Source organism: Zootoca vivipara, chromosome 15, assembly GCF_965207765.1.
Source record: "Zootoca vivipara chromosome 15, rZooViv2.hap1.1, whole genome shotgun sequence".
Taxonomy (NCBI): domain Eukaryota; kingdom Metazoa; phylum Chordata; class Lepidosauria; order Squamata; family Lacertidae; genus Zootoca; species Zootoca vivipara.
The window spans coordinates 6,296,204-6,320,829 of NC_142598.1; the positions used below are offsets into that span (position 1 = coordinate 6,296,204).

The window sequence follows — 24,626 nt, forward strand, 5'->3', positions numbered from 1 at the left end:
CTCCAGCTACAAAAGCTGAGGGTGCTGAACAGCATAGGGGGTATTGCTTGGGGGGGGGGGTTGTTGGCTGGGGGTTGTTGCTGTATTTTTTATTTGTATCTTTATTATGTTTTATGTGGAAACACCTCTTCTACTAAAATGTTTATTCAATGACCATGAGACACAGGTGCACCACCTGCAAAGAATGCCAGCCTGACAGAGGAAATTGCCATGAACACGCTGCCCAAATGTACAACAAATTGGAAACATGCTTATGGGCTTTCCAGGTATATGGCTCTTCGCAAACCGTGGCTGTCATGGACCGCATATAACAGTGCTGAACCAATGTGGTGCAATAATAATAATAATAATAATAATAATAATAATAATAATAATAATAATAATAAGTGGCTATAGGACTGCCAGTTCGGGTGGATTCAGTTCGGGTGAATTCAGTTCGGGTGACTATCATATCTACTACTGTGGGCAAGAATCCCGTAGTAGAAATGGAGTGGCCCTCATAGTCAACAAAAGAGTGGCAAAAGCTGTAATGGGATGCAATCTCAAAAATGACAGAATGATCTCGATACGAATCCAAGGCAGACCTTTTAACATCACAGTAATCCAAGTTTATGCACCAACTACCGGAGCTGAAGAAAGTGAAATTGACCAATTCTATGAAGACCTACAACACCTTCTAGAAATGACACCAAAGAAGGATGTTCTTCTCATTACAGGGGATTGGAATGCTAAAGTAGGGAATCAAGAGATAAAAGGAACAACTGGCAAGTTTGGCCTTGGAGTTCAAAATGAAGCAGGGCAAAGGCTAATAGAGTTCTGTCAAGAGAACAAGCTGGTCATCACAAACACTCTCTTCCAACAACACAAGAGACGACTCTACACATGGATATCACCAAATGGGCAGCATCGAAATCAGATTGATTATATTCTCTGCAGCCAAAGATGGAGAAGCTCTATACAATCAGCAAAAACAAGACCTGGAGCTGACTGTAACTCAGATCATCAGCTTCTTATAGCAAAATTCCAGCTTAAACTGAAGAAAGTAGGAAAAACCACTGGGCCAGTAAGATACAATCTGAATCAAATCCCTTATGAATACACAGTGGAAGTGAGGAACAGGTTTAAGGATTTAGATTTGGTGGACAGAGTGCCTGAAGAACTATGGATGGAGGCTCGTAACATTATACAGGAGGCAGCAACGAAAACCATCCCAAGGAAAAGGAAATGCAAGAAAGCAAAATGGCTGTCCAACGAGGCCTTACAAATAGCGGAGGAGAGGAGGCAAGCAAAATGCAACGGAGATAGGGAAAGATACAGGAAACTGAATGCAGATTTCCAAAAAACAGCAAGGAGAGACAAGAGGGTCTTCTTAAATGAGCAATGCAAAGAAATAGAGGAAAACAATAGAATGGGGAAAACCAGAGATCTGTTCAAGAAAATTGGAGATATGAAAGGAACATTTCGTACAAAGATTACCATAATCAAGGACAAAAGTGGTAAGGACCTAACAGAAGCAGAAGACATCAAGAAGAGGTGGCAAGAATACACAGAGGAATTATACCAGAAAGACATGGAGGTTTCGTACACCTCAGGTAGTGTGGTTGCTGACCTTGAGCCAGACATCTTGGAGAGTGAAGTCAAATGGGCCTTAGAAAGCACTGCTAATAACAAGGCCAGTGGAAGTGATGATATTCCAGCTGAACTATTTAAAATTTTAAAAGATGATGCTGTTAAGGTGCTACACCCAATATGCCAGCAAGTTTGGAAAACTCAGCAATGGCCAAAGGATTGGAGAAGATCAGTCTACATCCCAATTCCAAAGAAGGGCAGTGCCAAAGAATGCTCCAACTACCGCACAATTGCGCTCATTTCACACGCCAGCAAGGTTATGCTTAAAATTCTACAAGGCAGGCTTAGGCAGTATGTGGACCGAGAACTCCCAGAAGTGCAAGCTGGATTTCGAAAGGGCAGAGGAACCAGAGACCAAATAGCAAACATGCGCTGGATTATGGAGAAAGCTAGAGAGTTCCAGAAAAACGTCTACTTCTGCTTCATTGACTATGCAAAAGCCTTTGACTGTGTCGACCACAGCAAACTTTGGCAAGTTCTTAAAGAAATGGGAGTGCCTGATCACCTCATCTGTCTCCTGAGAAATCTCTATGTGGGACAAGAAGCTACAGTTAGAACTGGATATGGAACAACTGATTGGTTCAAAATTGGGAAAGGAGTACGACAAGGTTGTATATTGTCTCCCTGCTTATTTAACTTATATGCAGAATTCATCATGCGAAAGGCTGGACTAGATGAATCCCAAGCCGGAATTAAGATTGCCGGAAGAAATATCAACAACCTCAGATATGCAGATGACACAACCTTGATGGCAGAAAGCGAGGAGGAATTAAAGAACCTTTTAATGAGGGTGAAAGAGGAGAGCGCAAAATATGGTCTGAAGCTCAACATCAAAAAAACCAAGATCATGGCCACTGGTCCCATCACCTCCTGGCAAATAGAAGGGGAAGAAATGGAGGCAGTGAGAGATTTTACCTTCTTGGGCTCCTTGATCACTGCAGATGGTGACAGCAGTCACGAAATTAAAAGACGCCTGCTTCTTGGGAGAAAAGCAATGACAAACCTAGACAGCATCTTAAAAAGCAGAGACATCACCTTGCCGACAAAGGTCCGTATAGTTAAAGCTATGGTTTTCCCAGTAGTGATGTATGGAAGTGAGAGCTGGACCATAAAGAAGGCTGATCGCCGAAGAATTGATGCTTTTGAATTATGGTGCTGGAGGAGACTCTTGAGAGTCCCATGGACTGCAAGAAGATCAAACCTATCCATTCTGAAGGAAATCAGCCCTGAGTGCTCCCTGGAAGGACAGATCGTGAAGCTGAGGCTCCAATACTTTGGCCACCTCATGAGAAGAGAAGAATCCTTGGAAAAGACCCTGATGTTGGGAAAGATTGAGGGCACTAGGAGAAGGGGACGTCAGAGGACAAGGTGGTTGGACAGTGTTCTCGAAGCTACGAACATGAGTTTGACCAAACTGCGGGAGGCAGTGCAAGACAGGAGTGCCTGGCGTGCTATGGTCCATGGGGTCACGAAGAGTCGGACACGACTAAACGACTAAACAACAACAAAAATAGGACTGCCAACCTAGCAGTTCGAAAGCACGTCAAAATGCAAGTAGATAAATAGGAACCGCTACAGCGGGAAGGTAAACGGCGTTTCCATGTGCTGCTCTGGTTTGCCAGAAGCGGCGTTGTCATGCTGGCCACATGACCTGGAAGCTATACGCCGGCTCCCTCGGCCTGGTAATGCGAGATGAGCGCGCAACCCCAGAGTCGGTCACGACTGGACCTAATGGTCAGGGGTCCCTTTACCTTTACCTTTATAGGACTTGTGCAGCCTTCAAGCACAAGCTTGAAGGACACTTCCATGGAGAACAACGTGATGGGTTCTGGGCTGGAAGGTGAGTTGTGGGCCTGGGCTTTGAATGGGAACTTAGCAGAAAAGAGTATGGGTCCTTCTCATTCATAAAAGAGGAGTGGGGATGGGCAGGTGAGAAGGCAGAGTCAGGCCACCGACTGAATGACCTGTGAGGCAACCAATGATAGGCAAATAGATCTAGGCACCATAGAGATATAGAGGGCAGAGTGGTTTGTCCTAGAGACCATGCTGTGTTCCCAGGGCCATCTTAAACATTTCGGGCGCCTGGGCGCCGTGGTGCGGAGATCGCTCCGGCGCTCCCACCCCACCCCGTTTCTTGCCGCGGCTGGTAGGCAGCCGCATGGTGCCCCCCTGCTGGCCCGGTACCCCGCGCCACCCAGCCTACTCCTAGAGCCGGCCTTGTGTGTTCCTGTCCTGCATATGCAGGGCTGTGTTGCACTCTAGCCTTTTTCTGCACCTCAAATATCCTGGTCTGATGGTGTCAGGATGCAACATGATGTGGCTGCCAACGAGAACACAGATTCTTGGTCAAATCCCCACTGTGTTCCAGGCCCCACAGCAACCTCTAGTGCTGTGCTTGGGTCACTCACGTTCAGACGTAGGTATTCTGTCCACTGCCCAATCGCCCTGTACCCGGGGGCCGAGGTGTTTGTCAGCTGGTACTGGAAGATGTCATAGCGGCCGGGCGCATCTCCGTTCTCGTTGAACATCACAGGTGTCCCAGCGCTGCCTGTAGGAAGGGGAGGGTTACTGCAAGCGGGATGCTCACTGCCTCTCTTGAATGAGATGGCTCTCAAAGGGGGTTAGACAAATTCAAGGAGGACGGGGCTATCAACACGATGGCTTATGATACCTTCAAGGGCAACACGGCAACACAGTTCTAAATTACCAGTTGCTGGGGAAGAGCACTGAGAGACTTCATTGTGGTGCCTGACTGTCCACTATGAGTTACTGGGTCCTGAGTTAGGTGGGATGGATGCCAACAAGGCTCTTCAGACTGTTATGGTATTGGGGATTGGAATGGATGAGGCCTGCAGGTCCCAACTAAGCCTGTATCTAGTATCTGTAAGATGGGGGTTTGCCGTAGAAGAGATCTACTGAATTGGCCCAACCAGCCTCTGTTGTTAGCTCAATGCTAGGGTCTCCAGACCACTAGATCTGACCTGAAGGCTTCAGGTTTCCTTGCCCATCACCCTGTTTGCAGATGGTGGCCTTGAGTCTCCAGGTGGGTGAGAATGTCTTTGACTTGGGCTGCTCCTGTGACATCACTGGGGGCTGTCCCCAGATCTCAAGCTTTGGCCCTGAAATCTTAGGGTCCGGGATGCTCCTAACCTGGTACACCTGCCTCACTTAGGTTCCTCCATTTCATTTTTTTTAAAAGTAAAATAACCTTTATTGAATTTAAAATAATTATAAAACAAAACAGTCAACTAAAATTCCAACAAAAAATACACAACAACAAAAAATATGCAAATAAACAATCATAAACATTGAAATAAAACTTATCCTATCTTCTGCCATATTTATTGGTCTAGCTTCTACATCTTCATTTCAATATCCATATTCATATCATCTTATCCCGACTTACTTTCCCTTCTCTTCCTCCCAAAACTTCAAAGTTTTCAAAGGTTCCTCCATTTCAGTTGACCTACTCTTGAGTTGGCCTAGCACTGGAGACAACCCTCAGTCTTAAATGCATGCAAATCTTTAAAAGGGCCCTTTGTGTTCGAGGCCAGGCAAAGCAACCTGACACTACCGCGGTCAAAGGGACCCTGCCCATCTCACCATTGAAGTTGACGGCGAGGATGTAGCGCAGCAGAGTCTGGCCCTGGATGGGGTCCATCTTTTCACACACCCCAATGTGGCCTGGGCAGAGGTCCAGGTGCATGTTGTGCAAGGCGTGAGCCATGGCATAGACGGCATCAATGACAAACTGCACCTTCCCCTCCTGTTCGTACGTTGCGTCTCTTCCAATCCGCTCGTCGCCTGTGGCAGGGAAGGGTAAAATGTGGGTCAGAACGAAGCACAGAGGGGTGAGAGTCAATGATGAGTCTACTTAAGAGGATGACAATGCTGGGTGTCATCCAGAGGGGAAGGGAAGCTGTGGCTCTGGACTCCCAGCTCCCATCAGCAACAGCCGAGGAAGAGGGTGGGAGCTGGAGTGCAACTGCAAATACGGTAGGTGTGTGTTACTCTGAAACTTTTGCTATGATCTGAAACTATTGCCATGATCCTGTAGAGGAGAGCGCAAAATATGGTCTGAAGCTCAACATCAAAAAAACACACCAAGATCATGGCCACTGGTCCCATCACCTCCTGGCAAATAGAAGGGGAAGAAATGGAGGCAGTGAGAGATTTTACTTTCTTGGGCTCCTTGATCACTGCAGATGGTGACAGCGGTCACGAAATTAAAAGACGCCTGCTTCTTGGGAGAAAAGCAATGACAAATCTAGACAACATCTTAAAAAGCAGAGACATCACCTTGCCAACAAAGGTCCGTATAGTTAAAGCTATGGTTTTCCCAGTAGTGATGTATGGAAGTGAGAGCTGGACCATAAAGAAGGCTGATCGCCGAAGAATGGATGCTTTTGAATTGGTGCTGGAGGAGACTCTTGAGAGTCCCATGGACTGCAAGAAGATCAAACCTATCAATTCTGAAGGAAATCAGCCCTGAGTGCTCACTGGAAGGACAGATCGTGAAGCTGAGGCTCCAATACTTTGGCCACCTCATGAGAAGAGAAGACTCCCTGGAAAAGACCCTGATGTTGGGAAAGATTGAGGGCACAAGGAGAAGGGGACGACAGAGGAGGAGATGGTTGGACAGTGTTCTCGAAGCTACGAACATGAGTTTGACCAAACTGCAGGAGGCAGTGCAAGACAGGAGTGCCTGGCGTGCTATGGTCCATGGGGTCATGAAGAGTCGGACACGACTAAACAACAACAACAAAGATCATGGCATGGGGAAATGCTGGCATAACTTAATATGACAGAGATCTCCGTTATGATCTTTCTTGACCTTGGAACCAGTCTGTATCCTGGAAGTTATCCTGAGCTCCTAATATTTTGTGTAAAGATCAGCACATGTAATCTGGTTACTACCGTGTTTCTCCTAAAATAAGACGTGCCTCTAAAATAAGCCATGGCACGATCTTTTAAAGGCAAAAAAAAAAAGACATCCCCCCAAAATAAGACGTGTTGGGGGTACCAGTACCTACCCGACCCAGCGGGAGCCGGCAAACACAGCAGCGTGCGCCGAGCCCCAGCCCAGCGGGAGCCCCAGCCCAGCGACGCGCGGAGCTCCGACTGAACGGGCCCCAGGACCCGGCAGCGGGTGGCGCGCAAAGCCGCAGGACCCGGCAGGAGCCGGCAGCAGCTGCACCGCACCGCACTGCGTGAAGCCCAGGGACCCAGCAGCGGGTCCTGCGGCTTCGCGCGCCGCCCGCTGAGCCCACTGGGTCCTGGGGCTTCGTGCGGCGCGGCTGAGGCTGCTGCTGCTGCTGCTGGCTCCTGCCGGGTCCTGCGGCTTCGCGCGCGAACCGCTGCTGGGTCCCTGGGCTTCATGCGGCGCGGCGCGGTGCGCAAAGCCGCAGGACCCAGCAGGAGCCGGCAGCAGCCCCAGCCGCGCCGCACCGCACTGCACCGCGTGAAGCCCAGGGACCCGGTAGGAGCAGCCTCAGTTGCGCGAAGCCCCAGGACCCGGCAGCGGGCTCAGCGGGCGGCGCGCGAAGCCGCAGGAGCCGGCAGCAGCCTCAGCCGCGCCGCGCTGCGTGAAGCCCCAGGACCCAGCAGCGGGCGGCGCGCGAAGCTGCAGGACCCGGCAGGAGCCGGCAGCAGCCTCAGCCATGCCGCGTGAAGCCCTGGGACCCAGCAGCAGGCTCAGCGGGCGGCGCAAGAAAGCCCCGTACCATACTTAACAATGCTGTACCATGCTTAATAAAAAAATAAGACATCCCCCGAAAATAAGCCGCGATGTATTTTTTTAGAGGAAAAATAAATATAAGACGTGTCTTATTTTAGGAGAAACACGTAGTAAAATCTAACCAACACCTCCTGTGTAACAAATAGTAAGATTAACTTTAAGGCAGGAAACAAACCAGGATAACCACTTTAGTCATTGCTCCCTAGGATTATTTTAATTAAGCTGAATAAGCAAGATGGGGAAAAGGCAGGAGACTCTTGTTTGCCTCTTGTGGATATGAATTGCCTCCAGGTGGGCAAAGAAGGAAGCTTTAGAAAGAGTTCCTCATTTTAGGCCACAGGTAGCCAACTTACGTATATTGTGGGCAAGTGGGCCAGTCATAATTTTTTGTTGGCTGCAGACTTTTGCCGGATTTATTTCCAAGGCCTGTCATAATGCAGACATCTCATTATTTTACGATGCACATCCTTGGATCAAAGAATTCAGCACCATACTGATAATTTCAGCTACAGCTGGATGTCAGTTTTGTCAGGCAACATGTAGCGATTTAGGTCCAGGCAGAAGCTCAGGAGAGAATGTGAGAAGAATTGGGAACCTTTGTGATAATGGCAAGAACAGAACCCTCAGGGGGGAAAAAACCAGATTCAACCCAGGGAGGCTGGATTTGGGGGCTCCAGGCAGGGAAAAGCAGTACTTTGAGAAGGCGGCAACTCATTCTGTGGAGGGGATGGGGTTGGAATGACACCACTTGGAAATCTAATCCCCTCCATTCCCTGCAGAGCGGTGAAATAAACCCAGGCCCTGCAGCTCCCCGATAATATTCCCTTTCTAACACTGCTGCCTCTCAAAAATTAGGGATTAGTGCACAGCCAGGCTGGGAGGAAATAATTGTGAACCAGGTGAGTGAGGAGCACTTGGGAACAGCTGTTCTACCTTATGTATCTTCTAAGGAACTGGTGGATGGATCTCAGTTTCTCCTTTTTCTAACCCTTTTTTCTAACCCTTTTTCTAAGTTCTTCTCCCAATAAGCACAATTTTGCCTACCATGCACATTTTGCAAAGCAAATTTTCCTAATATAATGCATGTTTGTATGTTGTTTTCACAACTACATACATTTTTAAGCACACTGTTGCCTAGCATATGCATTTTGTACATATTACTTGACTGAATAGCTGCACTGCAAACTTTGAAGGATGCCTGTGTTTTGGTTCACGTACGGTTTCTGAAAGTGCAAAATTGGAAACCAAACCACATGAGGAATGGTTGAAGGAGCTGGGCATGTTTAGCCTGAAAAGGCGGTGACTGAGAAGAGATGTGATAGCCATCATCAACTATCTCAAGGACTGTCACATGGAATAATAGAATCATAGAATCATAGAGTTGGAAGAGACCACAAGGGCCATCCAGTCCAACCCCCTGCCAAGCAGGAAACACCATCAAAGCATTCTTGACATATGGCTGTCAAGCCTCTGCTTAAAGACCTCCAAAGAAGGAGACTCCACCCCACTTCTTGGCAGCAAATTCCACTGCCGAACAGCTCTTACTGTCAGGAAGTTCTTCCTAATGTTTAGGTGGAATCTTCTTTCTTGTAGTTTGAATCCATTGCTCCGTGTCCGCTTCTCTGGCGCAGCAGAAAACAACCTTTCACCCTCCTCTATATGACATCCTTTTATATATTTGAACATGGCTATCAGAAGGAACAAGTTTGTTTTTTACTGCTCTGGAGGGTAGGATTCAAACCAGTGACATCAAGTTACAAGAAAGGTGATTCCAACTAAACATCAGGAAGAACTTTGTGACAGGAAGAGCTGTTTGAGGGTGGAATGGACTCTCCTTCATTGGAGATTTTTAAGCAGAGGCTGGATGGCCATCTGTTGTGGATGCTTTAGCTGGGATTCCTTCATTGCAGGGGGTTGGACTAGATGACCCTTGGGATCCCTTCCAACTCTACAATTCTGTGATTCGATGGTAGGTTCATCTTCAAATGAGAACTTACTTGAATTCCTCCCCATCCCTGGTACCACCCCACCTTGTTTTAAGCTCTCTCCCAAAGCCTCCGTACCAGTACATTTCCGTGCCCCTTCATCAGGCTGCAACCCTGGACGAGTCAGTTTGCATCGGAAATCTTCCTCCCAGTACTCAGCAAACCAGATGTTGCGCCGATTGTTCTCTAAGGAGCGTGTGGTGAAGTACTGGTCAAAACCTTGGGAGAGACAACAGGGAGGTCATGGCCTTTGTAGGTATCCTTCTGCTGCATTGCCAACTTTTCCACCAGCCTCTGTAGCTGCAGCTGTAATAGGAGCTTGACCTCGGTAGACATTAGCAGCTGATAATATTCTCTCCATCCTTGCAAGCAAAGTTTCACCTACTGATTTCAGCAGATCAATCTTTCAGCAACCCAATATTTCCAGTACAGTACTTTATTTCTAAAATGCTGTGTGATCCTGTAGGGGGTGAAGGTTGCCAGGAAATCAGGCCCTCTGTGTTATAAGTCCTTCTATCTTATCTAAGGCAGGGATGGGAAATCTCTCTCTCTCTCTCTCTCTCTCTCTCTCTCTCTCTCTCTCTCTCTCTCTCTCTCTGTGTGTGTGTGTGTGTGTGTGTGTGTAGTGTCCCTGTGGTTGCTGACCTCTGGATCCAATCAGCCCTAGATATAATGGCCAACGATCAGGAATCATGGGAGTTGTAGACCAACAACATCTGGAGGACTACAGTTTCCCCAGTCCAGAACAGGCAGAAATCAATCAGCTTTGCTCAGCCTAGAGCTGCTGCGATAGGGAAGAGTTGCACCTGTTGATTTCTGCCTGCATCATAGGCTGCTGTCAAGTGAATAAAAATGGCAGCCCAGGTCACAAGATCCTATTTCTACAGAAATAGTCAGTCTACCCTCCAAGCAAATATTGGTTCAGGCTCCTTGATCTTTCAATTCCTCTATTTTGGTCCTAGAGGACTAAATTCAGAATAACTGCCAGTCATGGTCCTGTACTCAAAGTCACTCGCAGATTAAAAACCCTCGAGCATGCAGCAAAAGTGAATAGAGAGTCTTTCCTCGTAGCTATGAATGGCTGGTTTGCAAGTGTGTTCAGTCACAGGCCCAGGATCCCCTTAAAATGGATTAGCTACCACTTAATGTCCTTTAGCGCCTTCTCAACCAGGGCAATTATGGTGCGGTGCTTAAGAGCAGATTAAATTTAGAAAGCAAGCGTGTTCGGGGGAGAAATAAAGCAATGGGAAGAATGAGGGTCGGCTGAGGTCCCATTTCCCAAAACATCCTGTCCAAAAAGGTGTGGGGTTTACATCTACCTGTCGTACTCTCTCCCACTAGGATTGGCCCCAGTGCCGCCTTGTTGCCTACCTTCCACAGAAGCTCGCTTGGGGAGGATGGTGACGGCTCCTTCAGCCACCTCTTCTTGCTTCAGAATAGGAGAGATCTTGGAGCCCCAGCTGTCAGATCCGACCCACAGGAACTGGCCGGTCAGGTTGGCCCGGCGTGCAGCCTCCAGCACTCGCCTGCAGGGGGCGCATGGGGGGAAAGTGAGAGTTACCGTATTTTTCCGTGTATTAGACGCCCACATGTATAAGACACTCCCTATTTTTTTAGGACTCCAATTGAAAAAAATAGGGGGGAGATTGCCCCGTGTATAAGACAACCCACAGTTTCCCACAAAATTTTTAAGTAAAAAAAACCTAGTCTTGTACATGGAAAAGTACGGTAATACCTCACCCAACGCTCCCCCTGGAGGACGCGTTGTGCATTGCCGCTAACGGCACACTCACTTGATGTCGTCCTCGTTGGCGAAGATGATGATGCCACGAGCATTGGGGGTCTCCATCAGCCTCTTGATCATTTTGTCAAACTCTCCTGGCTTGGGTTCTCGTGGGATCTTGATGGATTGGGCGATACAGACTCCACCTGACAGGTGCAAGAAAGCCTCAGGAAGTGATTGGGAGGAGCCCAGCAGACCCCATATGACAGAGCCTTGCTTGGACTCCTAGGCAGCTACCACTGCTCTGAGCAGGCAAGGACCTCCAGAAATTGCTGGACTACAACTCCCATCACCACTGGGCATGTTTGCTAGGCCTTATGGGAGTTTATTATTCATTTAATTTAATTTCTACCCCACCTTTTCTCCAAAGAGCTCAATGTACATGCATCCCCTCTCTCCATTGTTATTCTCACAACAACCCTGTGAGGTAGGTTGGGCTGAGAGACCGGCCCAAGGCTGAGAGGGCATTTGAACCCTGGTCTCCCAGGTCCTAGTCAAGCGCTTTAACCTCTGCAGCTGGAGAGCCACTGGTTAGAGACACAAACCTGCAAATAATAATAATAATAATAATAATAATAATAATAATAATAATAATAATAATTTTTTATTTATACCCCACCCATCTGGCCGGGTTCCCCCAGCCACTCTGGGCGGCTTCCAACAAAACATTAAAATACAGAAATCCATCTTACATTAAAAGCTTCCCTAAACAGGGCTGCCTTAAGATGCCTTCTAAAGGTCTGGTAATTGTTATTCTCTTTGACCTCTGGTGGGAGGGCATTCCACAGGGTGGGTGCCACTACCGAGAAGGCCCTCTGCCTGGTTCCCTGTAACTTGGCTTCTCGTAGCGAGGGAACCGCCAGAAGGCCCTCGGCGCTGGACCTCAGTGTCCGGGCAGAACGATGGGGGTGGAGACGCTCCTTCAGGTATATTGGACCGAGGCCGTTTAGGGCTTTAAAGGTCAACACCAACACTTTGAATTGTGCTCGGAAAGCGGAACTGTGGGAGGAAAGGACTTGTGAGCCTTTCCCTTCAGCACATTTTCCTATTTAAAATGTCCCCCTTCCCAGTGCTTTTTTCTTATCGGAGTGAGGTTGCTGGGGAGCTGCCCTGCCTGGCCCATCTTGGTGGCTCCCCTGTGGCTGCTAGCCTAGGCACCTTGCCCCCTTTTGCAGACTCACCTGCCTCTGCTGCACACTGTTCTGTCCCTAAGCTGCAGTTGGGCACAAACAGCAGCATGAGGACATCTCTTCTTGGATAAATATTCTCTAACTATATAAAGACAGGTAGGTGTGGGGAACTAGAGTCCTGCTTTTATGGCCATGACTGGCATTTGTCTTCTCTCCCTCCTCACAAACACCCCAGTGTGGTGTAATGGTTAAGAGCGGTAGACTCCTAATCTGGGGAACCGGGTTCGCGTCTCCGCTCCTCCACATGCAGCTGCTGGGTGACCTTGGGCTAGTCACACTTCTCTGAAGTCTCTCAGCCCCACTCACCTCACAGAGTGTTTGTTGAGGGGGAGGAAGGGAAAGGAGAATGTTAGCCGCTTTGAGACTCCTTTGGGTAGTGATAAAGCGGGATATCAAATCCAAACTCTTCCAGGTCAGGCATAATTATTGCACCCAAGGGTGTTTGGCCATGGGCCTGTCAAGACTTCTGCTCAGTGCTTTTTTTGTGACAGTACACGCTGGGATGCCACATTGCCCACCTCTTCCCCATCATCACCATCCTGTTGCCACCGCCACTGCCTCCCCACCCACCTTCCCCCCTCCCACTCTGTCCTCCTCTGCCACGGCCACTTCCTGGACCGTTTTACGATCATCAGACACCTTCCTTGAACATGCTGTTTCTGCTTGCCCCTTCTGCTTGCCCTGTGCTTTCTGAGCAGTTTTGCCTTTGCCCCACTGCTTCCCCCTTGGAAAACCCTCTCTTTGGTGCTCAATCGGAACAGACGGCAAGCTGCAGAAAACCCGATTGCCGTTTGTTCTGTTTCAGCGCTAAACTGCAGTTTCTCCCGGAGGAAAGTGGTGGGCCGAGTGGAAAGGTCTCTCTGGGTACCGTTCAGCTCCTCCTGGCTCTGCTGCCCCCCCTCCACCTCACCCGTCAGGTATCCTCTGGCTCACCAGCCTCACGGGAGATTTGCATGAAGGCATCGACGCCGCTCTCTCCGTAGTTGCCCTCGGAGGCCAGCGTGGAGACGTAATTCCAGCCCATTGCTTTGACAATGTCTAGCATGGCCTGGGCCTGGTAGGAGTCCGGAGGCACCACACGGGAGAAATAATCGTAGCGGTTGCTGTCACTGAGCTCAGGCGCCGTGGAGGCGTAGCTGATCTGGGGGATCTGGAGGGGTGGAGAGAAGAAGATGGGAATCGCTAGGTGCTGGTATATTGCCCTATCCTAATTATGCTGCAAACCTGCTCCCAGGCCTTCCCTCCATAGCCTTCCCTTCTCCATTAGAATCATAGAATTAGAGTTGGAAGGGATCTCCAAGAGTCATCTAGTCTGACCCCCTGCAATATGGGAATCTCAACTAAAGCACCCAGGACAGGGGGCCATCCAACCTCTGCTTAAAAACCTCCAAGGAAGGAGGGTCCACAAACTCCCAATATTCTGCTGTCAAACAGCTCTTACTGTCAGAAGGTTCTTCCTGATGTTTAGTCGGAATCTCCCTTCTTGTAACTTAAATCCATTGGTTCGTGTCCTACCTCCCCCCTCTTCCACGTGACAGCCCTTGAGATATTTGAAGACGGCTGTCATCTCTCCTCTCGGTCTTCTCTTTCCCAGACTAAAACATACCCAACTCCTTCAACCGTTCCTCACAAGGCTTGGTTTCCAGACCCTTGATCACATTAAGTCACCCTCCTCTCCACATGTTCCAGCTTGTGAACATCCTTCTTAAACTGTGGCACCCAGAGCTGGACACAGTATTCCAGATGTGGTCATATTGTTATGGGTTTGTGGGCGCCAGACCCATTCTAAGCCCTGGATCCAGCAGGTGTTAAAATATAAGCCAGACTAGCTTCATGTGTGATGAGCCACTGAGAGAGCAATGGAGAGGGAGCCTGTGCCAGATGACAAATGGGTGGGGCCCCTCTCCAGCTCTTAGATAGTGAGAAGGACAAAGTCTGAGTTTGAGAGCAGAGCTTGTTGCGATGCGACCCAGAGGGAAAAACCTGCAGGCTGGGAAAGAAGACAGAGAACCTAGACTGATTTCTGCTGGCATCCAAGGTTGCAGCTATGGGAGAAGAAGCGAGACCCTTTTAGGGTGTTGCCGCTGTGAACCCTTCCATCGTAGGCTCAGGTTGCATATATGTGTAAATAAACCATATATCATAAAGACACCACAGTCTCTGCTGTGCCTCGTTTCCTAAAGGAAACACGTAGCTTGGATCCCCTGAAATCTTGCACCACTCAGAGATCGAGGGGGTGGGCTCTTTCAACCCTTCTGCTACACCGGTTTCTTTAGCAAGGGCCTTTCTGGGCTAGCAGAGACCTGTATCTGAAGGCCTCACCTCTTCACCAAATTTCCCCTCCCTCTTTACCTTTGTTTGAGCCCTATTGCGTTCAGATGGTAATGTCCTCAGAGCAGGGCTGGGTGACTTCCATGCATTTTTTGGGTATACTTTAGCATCTCCTAGAATAGGTGTAGTAAACCTTTAGCCCTCCAGATATTGCTGAACTACAGTTCCCACCATCCCTGGCCATTTGCCATGCTTGCTGGGACTGATGGGAGTTAGAGTTCAGCAACATCTGGAGGGCCCAAAGGTTCACCACACCTATCCTAGAGCATCTGCTGGCAAGAATAAGATCGCTGTTTAATTAACAACGCTCAGTAGCCAGGGGGTGCTCATTTACAATTGGGGGGGGGACTGAAGATGGGATGGATGGCATGAAATGGCTGGGACCTGAATAAGGAGCACTGTAACATTTTGTTGCAGGCCCCATTATTTGTTTATGTGCGGTATAAAATGTTCCATATTTTATATACAGTGGTGCCTCGCTTAACGAATGCCCTGCTTAACGAATTTTCCGCTTAACGAAAGGATTTTTCGAGCGGAGGTTACCTCGCTAGACGAATGCGTTTTACGAAAAATTCATCTAGCGAATCGCAGTTTCCCATAGAATGCATTGAAATTCAATTAATGCGTTCCTATGGGCAAAAAAAAATTCAAAAAAATTTCAATGCATTCCTATGGGATTCGCTAGACGAATTTTTCGCTATAAGAAAAGACCCGTGGAACGAATTAATTTCGTCTAGCGAGGCACCACTGTATAATAAACCATAATGTACTGCATGCAGTGCTTCTTTCTGGGGGTATGCAGGGGTACACATACGCCTAAACATTTTGAGAATCTTTGTACTTTTGTCCATTTACTGTATTTCTTTATCCCGATTTGAACTATAAAATGGTGATTTTCTTGAGTCAAAATGAGAGTACCCCAAAACATTTTTTAACAAAAAAAGCACTGAGTGCATGTAACATAAACCTAAAAATATATAAAAACATGTAGATTATTACATATGAATTGACCCTTATACATAATGGGCTGCTGTACTTTCCAGTGGCTGAACGCAGCATTTCACAAATATGCTAACCAAAGGTTAGCAAATCAGCATTTTAATTCTGTTTTTTTTTAAAGCTTGCTACTCACCCTGGGACCTCATTGTGAAGGGTGGATAAGAAACCTATATAATAATAATAATTCTATGGGGTACTATCATTGCACAGCCATGCCAAATTCCAGAGCAGATTGAAGCCTCTATATGTCACGTGGCAAACACAGTGTTTCTGGTCTGGCCCCAGTGTGCGCACTTAATACCCAAGCTTTGTTATCATAGAATGGAAAAGGATGATTCACTTGAAACAGGAAACCAAGTATCAGCCTATGAATATGTATTGTCAAAACAATTCCAGACGAGGGGGTGAAACCATTCAAACCCAAAGATGCTGTAACAGGGCAATGAGGTATGTGAGGCTCAGTTCTAGGTTCTGGAATATGCATTCCTTTTCATATGCATTGCATTCCCTAGCAGCTGCTAGCAGATGAGATCAGGAAAGCTTCCAGATTAGCCCCTTTCTTTCATATTGCCTCCCCCCCCCCAAGAATGAAGATTACATCATGATCCCCCTCTTCCAATCCAGTGTTTTCTGCATCCCCCCCCCCCACTTTGAAGGGGTTTTCAGGGGCAGGTTGCAATAAAACATAATTACAGCACCTGCCTGCCAACTGTAGACCGTCAAAATGCCATCGAGGTTTTTGACTACTGTACTTCTGATTAAAAGCTTCCTCTTTGGAGGTTCTGCACTTTTTATCACTTCCTGTTCCGTGCTGCCAGGTGGTTAGAGATCAATTGCTCCTTAAGAGACCCTGAATTAGGAAGCTTCTGTTTCCTGCCTAGTGGTGGTGCAGTTAGTAAACCAGTTTCGTTTCTTTTAAAGAAAAATAGTTATTTTGCTATAAAAGAACAACAATAAGGAAAGGAAGCCTGTAATTAAAGCTCTCCCTGCACAATAGTGAAAAGAACCTGACTTATTGAGGGGCAGTGCATCACGAAACTTCCAGCTGTGTAGAACAGGAAGGAATAAAAGGGGCAGAACCTGAAAACAAGAAGCTACCAATTAACATTGCAGGGGACATTGGTGGCTATCACTCAATTGCAAGTAAACGTTTGAGAAAGATTTTGACCATGGGGAAGGATATTGCCATTTAACATAGTGCCACGTGGACAGAGGGCGCAATCCCTCTTCCAGCTGATTGCAGAAAAGCCAGTGCCTCAGCAGTGTTAAAGGGCTGTAGCATGGAAGCAACCCGAGAGGCTGTGCGCCAGGCCAGGCAGTGGAAAAATAGCTGCCGGAGCCGCCCTGACAGAAGAGGACTGAGTGTTGGGTTTAGATGCAGTACAAAACCCAGATCCATGATGAAGCTCAATGGGCAATGGTCAGCGATGCTGGGAGATGTAGCCCAAACCATTTGGAGAGCACCAGGCTGGGGACAGCTGGCATATATCATAGTGCTGTTGTGCTTGTCTGTGGATAATTATTACAGAAATGCTAAATGGGAAATGGAAGGCAGAGATTAGAGTGGTGTTTTATACCAGATTTTGGGGGCAGTGTGAGGAAACTGAGGGCAGAGGGCATCCAACAGAACTGAGCTGATCATCCTGCCTCTTTCCCAATTCCAACCCACGTCTCCTGGATCCTTTCCCAATCTTTGAGGCAGATGGATCCCGAGACCCCAGGTTCCCTTCACCAAAATCCAGTTTCCCCGTGAGAATGCTGGCTTCCATTATCTTGCCCCCCCTCCCACCCCCACCCTCCTCTCCTAGCAGCACCAAATTGTCCCATTTCCCTTTCCGCAGCATGTCTCTGCTTCCCGCCCTCGCTGGGTCTGTGAGAAGCCCCATTAAAGCGATTAGTGATGGGGATTAGAGGGGTTTTAGCAAAATGAGCAGCAGCAGCTCCAGCCAGGGACAGCTGAGGCTGGGGAAGGAGGGAGGGAGCCTGCGAGGTTGCGGCTGCTCAGCAGGACCCATGTGCGAGGCAGCAGATTTCCCTAGATCTGCATTCCATCTCAGGCTCTTTCCCCTGTGAGCATCCTTCAGCACTTTCTTGTGCTCATGATTATAATTTTTTTTGGGGGGGGGGTGTCTTGTGAAGTCACATCGAGGGAGCACAGGTCCCTATAGCCCCTGGGCCCCCTTTTGTGGTTCTCAAACTCAAGAACACTTGATACAAATTGGTTGTTCCTTGGGGATGGTACTAGTTATCACTTATTAGCTCTAACCATCTAACTATCTACAGGTAGGTAGCCGTGTTGGTCTGAGTTCCTAACAATACTATACTAGCCACTATGGATGTGGAATCTCTGTACACCAACATCCCACACAATGATGGTTTACAAGCCATAAGGAACACCATTTCAGATAAAACCACAGTGAACTTTGCTACCAAACTCTGCCACTTTGTCCTTACCCACAACCACTTCAAATTTGGTGATGACCTGTTCCTCCAGATCAGCGGCACAGCCATGGGCACCCGCATGGCCCCACAGTATGCCAACATCTTTATGGCAGATTTAGAACAACGTTTCCTAGACTCCTACCCACTCAAACCTCTCTTGTACCTACGGTACATTGACGATATTCTTATTATCTGGACACATGGACAACAGACCCTGGAAACCTTCCACCAGACATTCAGTGACTTTCACCCCACCATCAACCTAACAATGAACCAATCTATGCAAGAAATACATTTTTTGGACACTACTATAAAAATACAGGATGGGCGTATAGACATCATCTAACTATCTGTTGCCTAGCCAACTCTTTCCCTGGCATGCGGCCCCTAGAAGGTTGCTTCTGGGGGAGTGTGGCCCCCAGGCTGGAAAAGGTTCCCCACCCCCGCTTCTAGGCATTTTGCTGCTTGAGGGGACCGACAAAATGGCACCCATCACCTCCCATTTCAGCAGACGTTGTAGGCACTGGGTAGACTGGCATGTATGGCTCTACTTCCCCTCCCTCCCATCTGCCACTTAAGGAATCTACCTAATGGTAGGGCTGGCCCTGATGAATCAGCTGTTTCTAGAAAGGTTTGGGGTGTGTGTGTTTTGGGGGGATGTTGGCTAATAGTAAAAAAAGGTTGCTTAACCATTAACCATTGAAACTTCATTCTCTGTGTCTGCCTCCATTTCTCTGTGTCCATTGAAGGATCAAACGAGATATGGTGTTAATGGCATGGAGGCAATGAATGTGCATATTTTTAAAAAACCCCAAACCCAAAAGTAAGTACAAGGATGAGGCAAGCACTGTCTCTCCCCACCTCCTGCAGCCCCAATGCTGTTGGTGTGGGGTGTGGGCAAGGGCCCCCATGGATAAACATGCATGTCTGTTGCATTGCGTTCATGCGTCTGGCTACGAGCCCCATGATCCCAAAGTTGCAATAGGGCAGCACCTTCCTTGGACACTGTGCAAAATGTCACAAAATAATGAGCAAGCTTTCAGGTTCCGCAGAATGCTTCATTGTGCTGGAGGTTAAGGGAAACACTCACTTATCTGCCTATTGCCCCTAGGGTTGCCAGACTCAATAGAGGGCAGGACTTCTGTGCCTTTAATTGCCCTGCTCTCTTTTGAGTCTGGAAACCTTAAAGAGAAACCAGCAGACCCTTGTCTGCTGGTTTCTCTTTAAGGTTTCCAGAGTCAAAAGAGAGCAGGGCAATTAAAGGCACAGAAGTCCTGTCCTCTATTGAGTCTGGCGACCCTAATTGCCCCCCCTTTCACCCAAGCCCACCTCCCTTGCCCCTTTTACCAGCCCTGCCAGTTCTAGCTTCCTTCCCTAGGCAGCTGCTAAGCACCTCTGCCAAATCTGGCATGTCAGGGAAAAGCCATCTGTCCTACAGCTCAAACTGACCCTGCTACCCCCACCCCACCCCCACCCCAGAGACTCCCAGCTGAGTATAGTTAAAAGGTCAGGCGTGTGTTTGTGTGACTGGGCTACTCATCCATGATCAAGTGCTCAGGGAGGCTTGCTTCAATTTCTCTCTGCTTTCAGGGCTCCTGCTGTGCCTTTAAGTGCAGCGTGACAGGCAGAAATTCAACAGGTGAATCTCTCCAATCATCACATTTCATGCCAGGAAGTATAGAGGAGGGAGAAATGTTGTTTTCTGCTGCTCCAGAGAAGCGGACACAGAGCAATGGATTCAAACTACAAGAAAGGAGATTCCACCTAAAGATTAGGAAGAACTTCCTGACAGTAAGAGCTGTTCGGCAGTGGAATTTGCTGCCAAGGAGTGTGGTGGAGTCTCCTTCTTTGGACAGCTATATGTCAGGAATGCTTCGATGGTGTTTCCTGCTTGGCAGGGGGTTGGACTGGATGGCCCTTGTGGGATCTTCCAACTCTATGATTCTATGATTCTACTTTGCCTGCTGGTTTTCTGCCCCATTGGTTAAAGGCACAGGAGTCCGGTTAAAAAGGGATGGCTGTCTTTAAGGTCTAGTATCAAATGCTCGGTACCATTTCTTTTCTCCCCATCTTTGCTGGAGAAAATGAACGTTCAGTCCCCAACCTATGCAAACTCTCCTCTCTGATGTATTTGCAAATATAAAAATTCTGTACTTTTAAACCTCTTTAGCTACCATAATTATGTGGCTACGAAGTGCAGAATATTACTGTATGAGAGGAGCAGTAATGGTATAAAGGAGGAAGTCATGAGAAAGGGAGAAATTCCCAACTAAATTTAGAAGTTTCAGTCCTGTGTTATTCAAACACATCTCCACAAACATGAGGACTAGGAACTTTTTAAAAATATGAATGCCAAAATTCTCCGGCACCCACATTTCAGGCAGCATTGGACATGTGTACACAAGACATCAGTTTTTAGCCCTCCCTCCCTCCCTCCCTCCCTCCCTCCCTCCCTCCCTCCCTCCCTCCCTCCCTCTTCCATTCAGAAGTGCTCTCTCACCCTTGTTCTAGATGTTGTTGAACTTCCACTTCCACTATCCATGACCATTGGCCATGCTGGCTGGAGCTAAAGGGAGTTGGTGCCCAACAACATCTGAAAGGCCACAGATTCCCCATTCCTGGTCTAGTAGCAGTTGATTCTCCTTCATGGATCACTTCATTGACTATGCAAAAGCATTTGACTGTGTCGACCACAGCAAACTATGGCAAGTTCTTAAGGAAATGGGATTGCCTGAACATCACATCTGTCTCCTGAGAAATCTCAATGTGGGACAAGAAGCTACAGTTAGAACTGGATATGGAACAACTGATTGGTTCAAAATTGGGAAAGGAGTAGGAGGAGGCTGTATATTGTCTTCCTGCTTATTTAACTTATATGCAGAATTCATCATGCGAAAGGCTGGACTTAATTCCCAAACCGGAATTAAGATTGCCGGAAGAAATACATCGTATCAACAACCTCAGATATGCTGATGACACAACCTTGATGGCAGAAAGTGAGGAGGAATTAAAGAACCTTTTAACGAGGGTGAAAGAGGAGAGCGTAAAATGTGGTCTGAAGCTCAACATCAAAAAAACCAAGATCATGGCCACTGGTCCCATCACCTCCTGGCAAATAGAAGGGGAAGAAATGGAGGCAGTGAGAGATTTTACTTTCTTGGGTTCCATGATCACTGCAGATGGTGACAGCAGTCACAAAATTAAAAGATGCTTGCTTCTTGGGAGAAAAGCAATGACAAACCTAGACAGCACCTTAAAAAGCAGAGACATCACCTTGCCAACAAAGGTCCGTATAGTTAAAGCTATGGTTTTCCCAGCAGTGATGTATGGAAGTGAGAGCTGGACCATAAAGAAGGCTGATCGCCGAATAATTGATGCTTTTGAATTATGGTGCTGGAGGAGACTCTTGAGAGTCCCATGGACGGCAAGAAGATCAAACCTATCAATTCTGAAGTAAATCAGCCCTGAGTGCTCACTGGAAGGACAGATCCTGAAGCTGAGGCTCCAATACTTTGGCCACCTCATGAGAAAAGAAGACTCCCTGGAAAAGACCCTGATGTTGGGAAAGATGGAGGACACAAGGAGAAGGGGATGACAGAGGACGAGATGGTTGGACAGTGTTCTCGAAGCTACAAACATGAGTTTGACCAAACTGCGGGATTCAGTGGAAGACAGGAGTGCCTGGCGTGCTATGGTCCATGGGGCCACGAAGAGTCGGACACGACTAAATGACTAAACAATAACAACAACAACAGCAGCAGTTGATTGTCACTTTGATAGAGATGTTTCTCCCTTCTGGTTTCTTAACCTGAGTGTTATGACTTCTGAACAGTTGGAATGTTTCTGAACACCCAGTAACACGCATCAGCTAACAGACCCTCCAAGTGTCCCTATTTTACAGGGATGTCCTGGTTTCTGATTTGATCCTGCTTTTCCTTAGAATGTCCCTATTTTCATTAGAGAAATGCTGGAGGGTATGGAGTTATCCGACCCCCCGAGCCATCTGAAGGCAATCCTGTATAGGGAAGGGTTTTTTATGTTTAATGTTTTATTTTGTTTTATATATGTTGGAAGCTGCCCAGAGTGCATAGCTGCCAAGTTTTCGCTTTTCTTGCGAGGAAGCCTATTCAGCATAAGGGAAAATCCCTGTAAAAAAGGGATAACTTGGCAGCTATGCCAGAGTGGCTGGGGCAACCCAGTAAGATGTGTTGAGTATAAACAGTAGAATTATCAGTATGGAATGGGACGTCCCTATTTTCATTGGATAAATGTTGGAGGGTATGAGCTAAGCCAATGGCTAAGAAGAGCTCATTTCAATATACTGAACTATTACAACCATTCAAAGGTTGTAGGTTGTGTTGACAATTAGGTGCTTTCTTCTTTTGGTTCGCATATTGCAGGCATCCCCAAACTGCGGCCCTCCAGATGTTTTGGCCTACAACTCCCATGATCCCTAGCTAACAGGACCAGTGGTCAGGGATGATGGGAATTGTAATCCAAAACATCTGGAGGGCCGAAGTTTGGGGATGCCTGGCATATTGCTTCAGAAGCTGTGAATGACATGAGTTTGGCTCCACGTTGACCAAAAGATTCCTATACTGCAGGGGGTTGGACTAATGACCATTGTGATCCATCCCAACTCTTCAATTCTATGATTTTCCACCATTCCTACCCTGCCCCCCCACCCCCAATAGCTGTTCGGCCTTTTCTGGGGAAATGCCATTTTTAAGTCCCGCCCCTCTACTCACGGCAAAGAGGCGAAGCACATTGGCCACCATGATAGAGACGGAGCTGGCAGAGGCCCCAATGACAGCCACCACACGCTCGGGCTTGGCGATGATGGGTGGCTCCCCGTTGGAGCAGCGCACGCCAGAAGTGTCCTTCTGGATCAGAGCCTGGACAAACGTCAGCGACTGCTCCAAGGCGTAGGTGTCCCGGGAGCAGGTGTCCAGGATGCGAGCGCCCAGCGTCATGTTGGGAAGCAGGTCGGGGTCACTGTTAATCTGGTCCAGGGCGTACAGCATGGCCTCCATCCGATGGATCCCCTTCTCTTTCTTCACATCCCCACACGGTACTCCAGCGGGGCCACGGGAGTGGACGGGGAACAGCCCTCCGAGCGTGATGTCCCCTTCTATCTTGATCGAGTCGGCTTGTGTAGCTGCTTGGCTGCATCCCAAGGTCCACAGTGACCATAGACAGAGGAGCAGGAAGCCGGCTGGGTCCATGTTGGGTTGTCTTGCTGGGACGTTTGGGTGGATTACGGCCTGGGATCGGAAGAAAGAAGAGTTAGGAGAGGGAGCAGGGTAGAGGGTAGTCCACCGGAGTGCACTTTTGGCCATAGAACCCTCAGACTTGAAGCCAGCACTGGGAAGGTGCCATTTGAATGTTTTTAAAAAATCCCTTGGGTGAGTTCACATTTCGCCTTCACTGCAGTAACACAGGGGTGGGGAAGTTCATCCCCAAGGGCCACATGTGACCCTCTAGGCCTTTCCTTCTCTCTGACCCTCAAGATTATTCCCAGGCTCGCCTCCTCCTCAGCCACAGCCCTTCTCCTCAGGCATTTCATCACCAGCCCCACTCTGGTGGGACACAAGCTTGGGGGTGGGGGGAGAATTGTTGAGCTTTTTTCTTTTTTTCTGAACCAAAGTTGTTGGGCTTTGCCCCCAAAGAATGTTCTAGAGCTATTTTTTTTTAAGGGAATAAATCTACTCTTACGACATGGGTGGGTTGCCATATTCCAGCAATTTCTTCCAGGACACTGCTTCCGACAGCCAAATTGCGGCTATGTCTGGTAAACTACAGACATATTGCAACCCTACACTCTGCACCCTCCTGGAGTGTTTTTTGCCTCGCTATACAGTTGAACCTTGGTTTATGAACACCCCGGTTTACGAATTTTCGGTTTACGAACGCCGCAGACCCATCTGGAACCGATTAATTCACTTTCCATTATTTTCAATGGGAAAGTTCGCTTCAGTTTATGAACGCTTCAGTTTATGAACAGACTTCCGGAACCAATTGTGTTCATAAACCGAGGTACCACTGTAATGTGTTTGTGAACTCCGAGAATGCTTTTTCACTTGTCGGGGTGGAGGCTGGAGTGTGTGTGTTTTTGTGTGTGTGTTTAGAAACTAGCCTGCACTACAAAGGCAAAAGTTTCTATTCCTTGCTCTGCGCACTTCGTCTTGTCCCACTTGCCACCACTGTTTTGTGGCCCCTGGAAGGCTGCTTGGAAGGCAATGTGGGCCCCCAGCCTGAAAGAGTTGTCCCCACCCCTCCTAGGATGCGTTTTCCTTCCGGAGCCAGGTCTCTTCCCCACCCCACTTGAGCCCAAAGCTAAGAAAACTAGTGAGGGAGGAAGGCGCTTATAAGGGAGGGGAGGGAAAGGAGGGAGTGAGGGAAAGGCGGAGAGGGAAAGCTGCAAGGAACAGCTCTCTAAAAGCTTTTCCTAGTACCTGACCCAAGACACACAAGGACACTCTTTCTCAGATGCTTCAGCTCTGAAACAAGAGATACAGCTCTGCTTTGGG

General features: G+C 48.0%; 1 protein-coding gene and 1 long non-coding RNA gene across 2 annotated transcripts in view; one reads left to right on the forward strand and one right to left on the reverse strand.

The window, feature by feature from the left end:
• Positions 1-23,335, reverse strand: part of LOC118097743 (metabotropic glutamate receptor 6-like) — a 33,569-nt gene extending 10,234 nt beyond the window's left edge. Inside the window, exons 1-7 of the mRNA XM_035140933.3 lie at positions 22,845-23,335; positions 13,258-13,474; positions 11,145-11,280; positions 10,723-10,877; positions 9,430-9,570; positions 5,233-5,433; positions 4,038-4,177 (exon numbers count right to left, since the gene is read on the reverse strand). Coding sequence (XP_034996824.1) covers positions 4,038-4,177; positions 5,233-5,433; positions 9,430-9,570; positions 10,723-10,877; positions 11,145-11,280; positions 13,258-13,474; positions 22,845-23,321 — 1,467 coding nt within the window. The 5' untranslated portion in view covers positions 23,322-23,335. The remainder of the gene's footprint in view (positions 1-4,037; positions 4,178-5,232; positions 5,434-9,429; positions 9,571-10,722; positions 10,878-11,144; positions 11,281-13,257; positions 13,475-22,844) is intronic.
• The window catches only part of LOC148683350 (uncharacterized), a 135,677-nt gene that overhangs the window by 9,537 nt on the left and 101,514 nt on the right, over positions 1-24,626 (forward strand). The window lies entirely within an intron of this gene.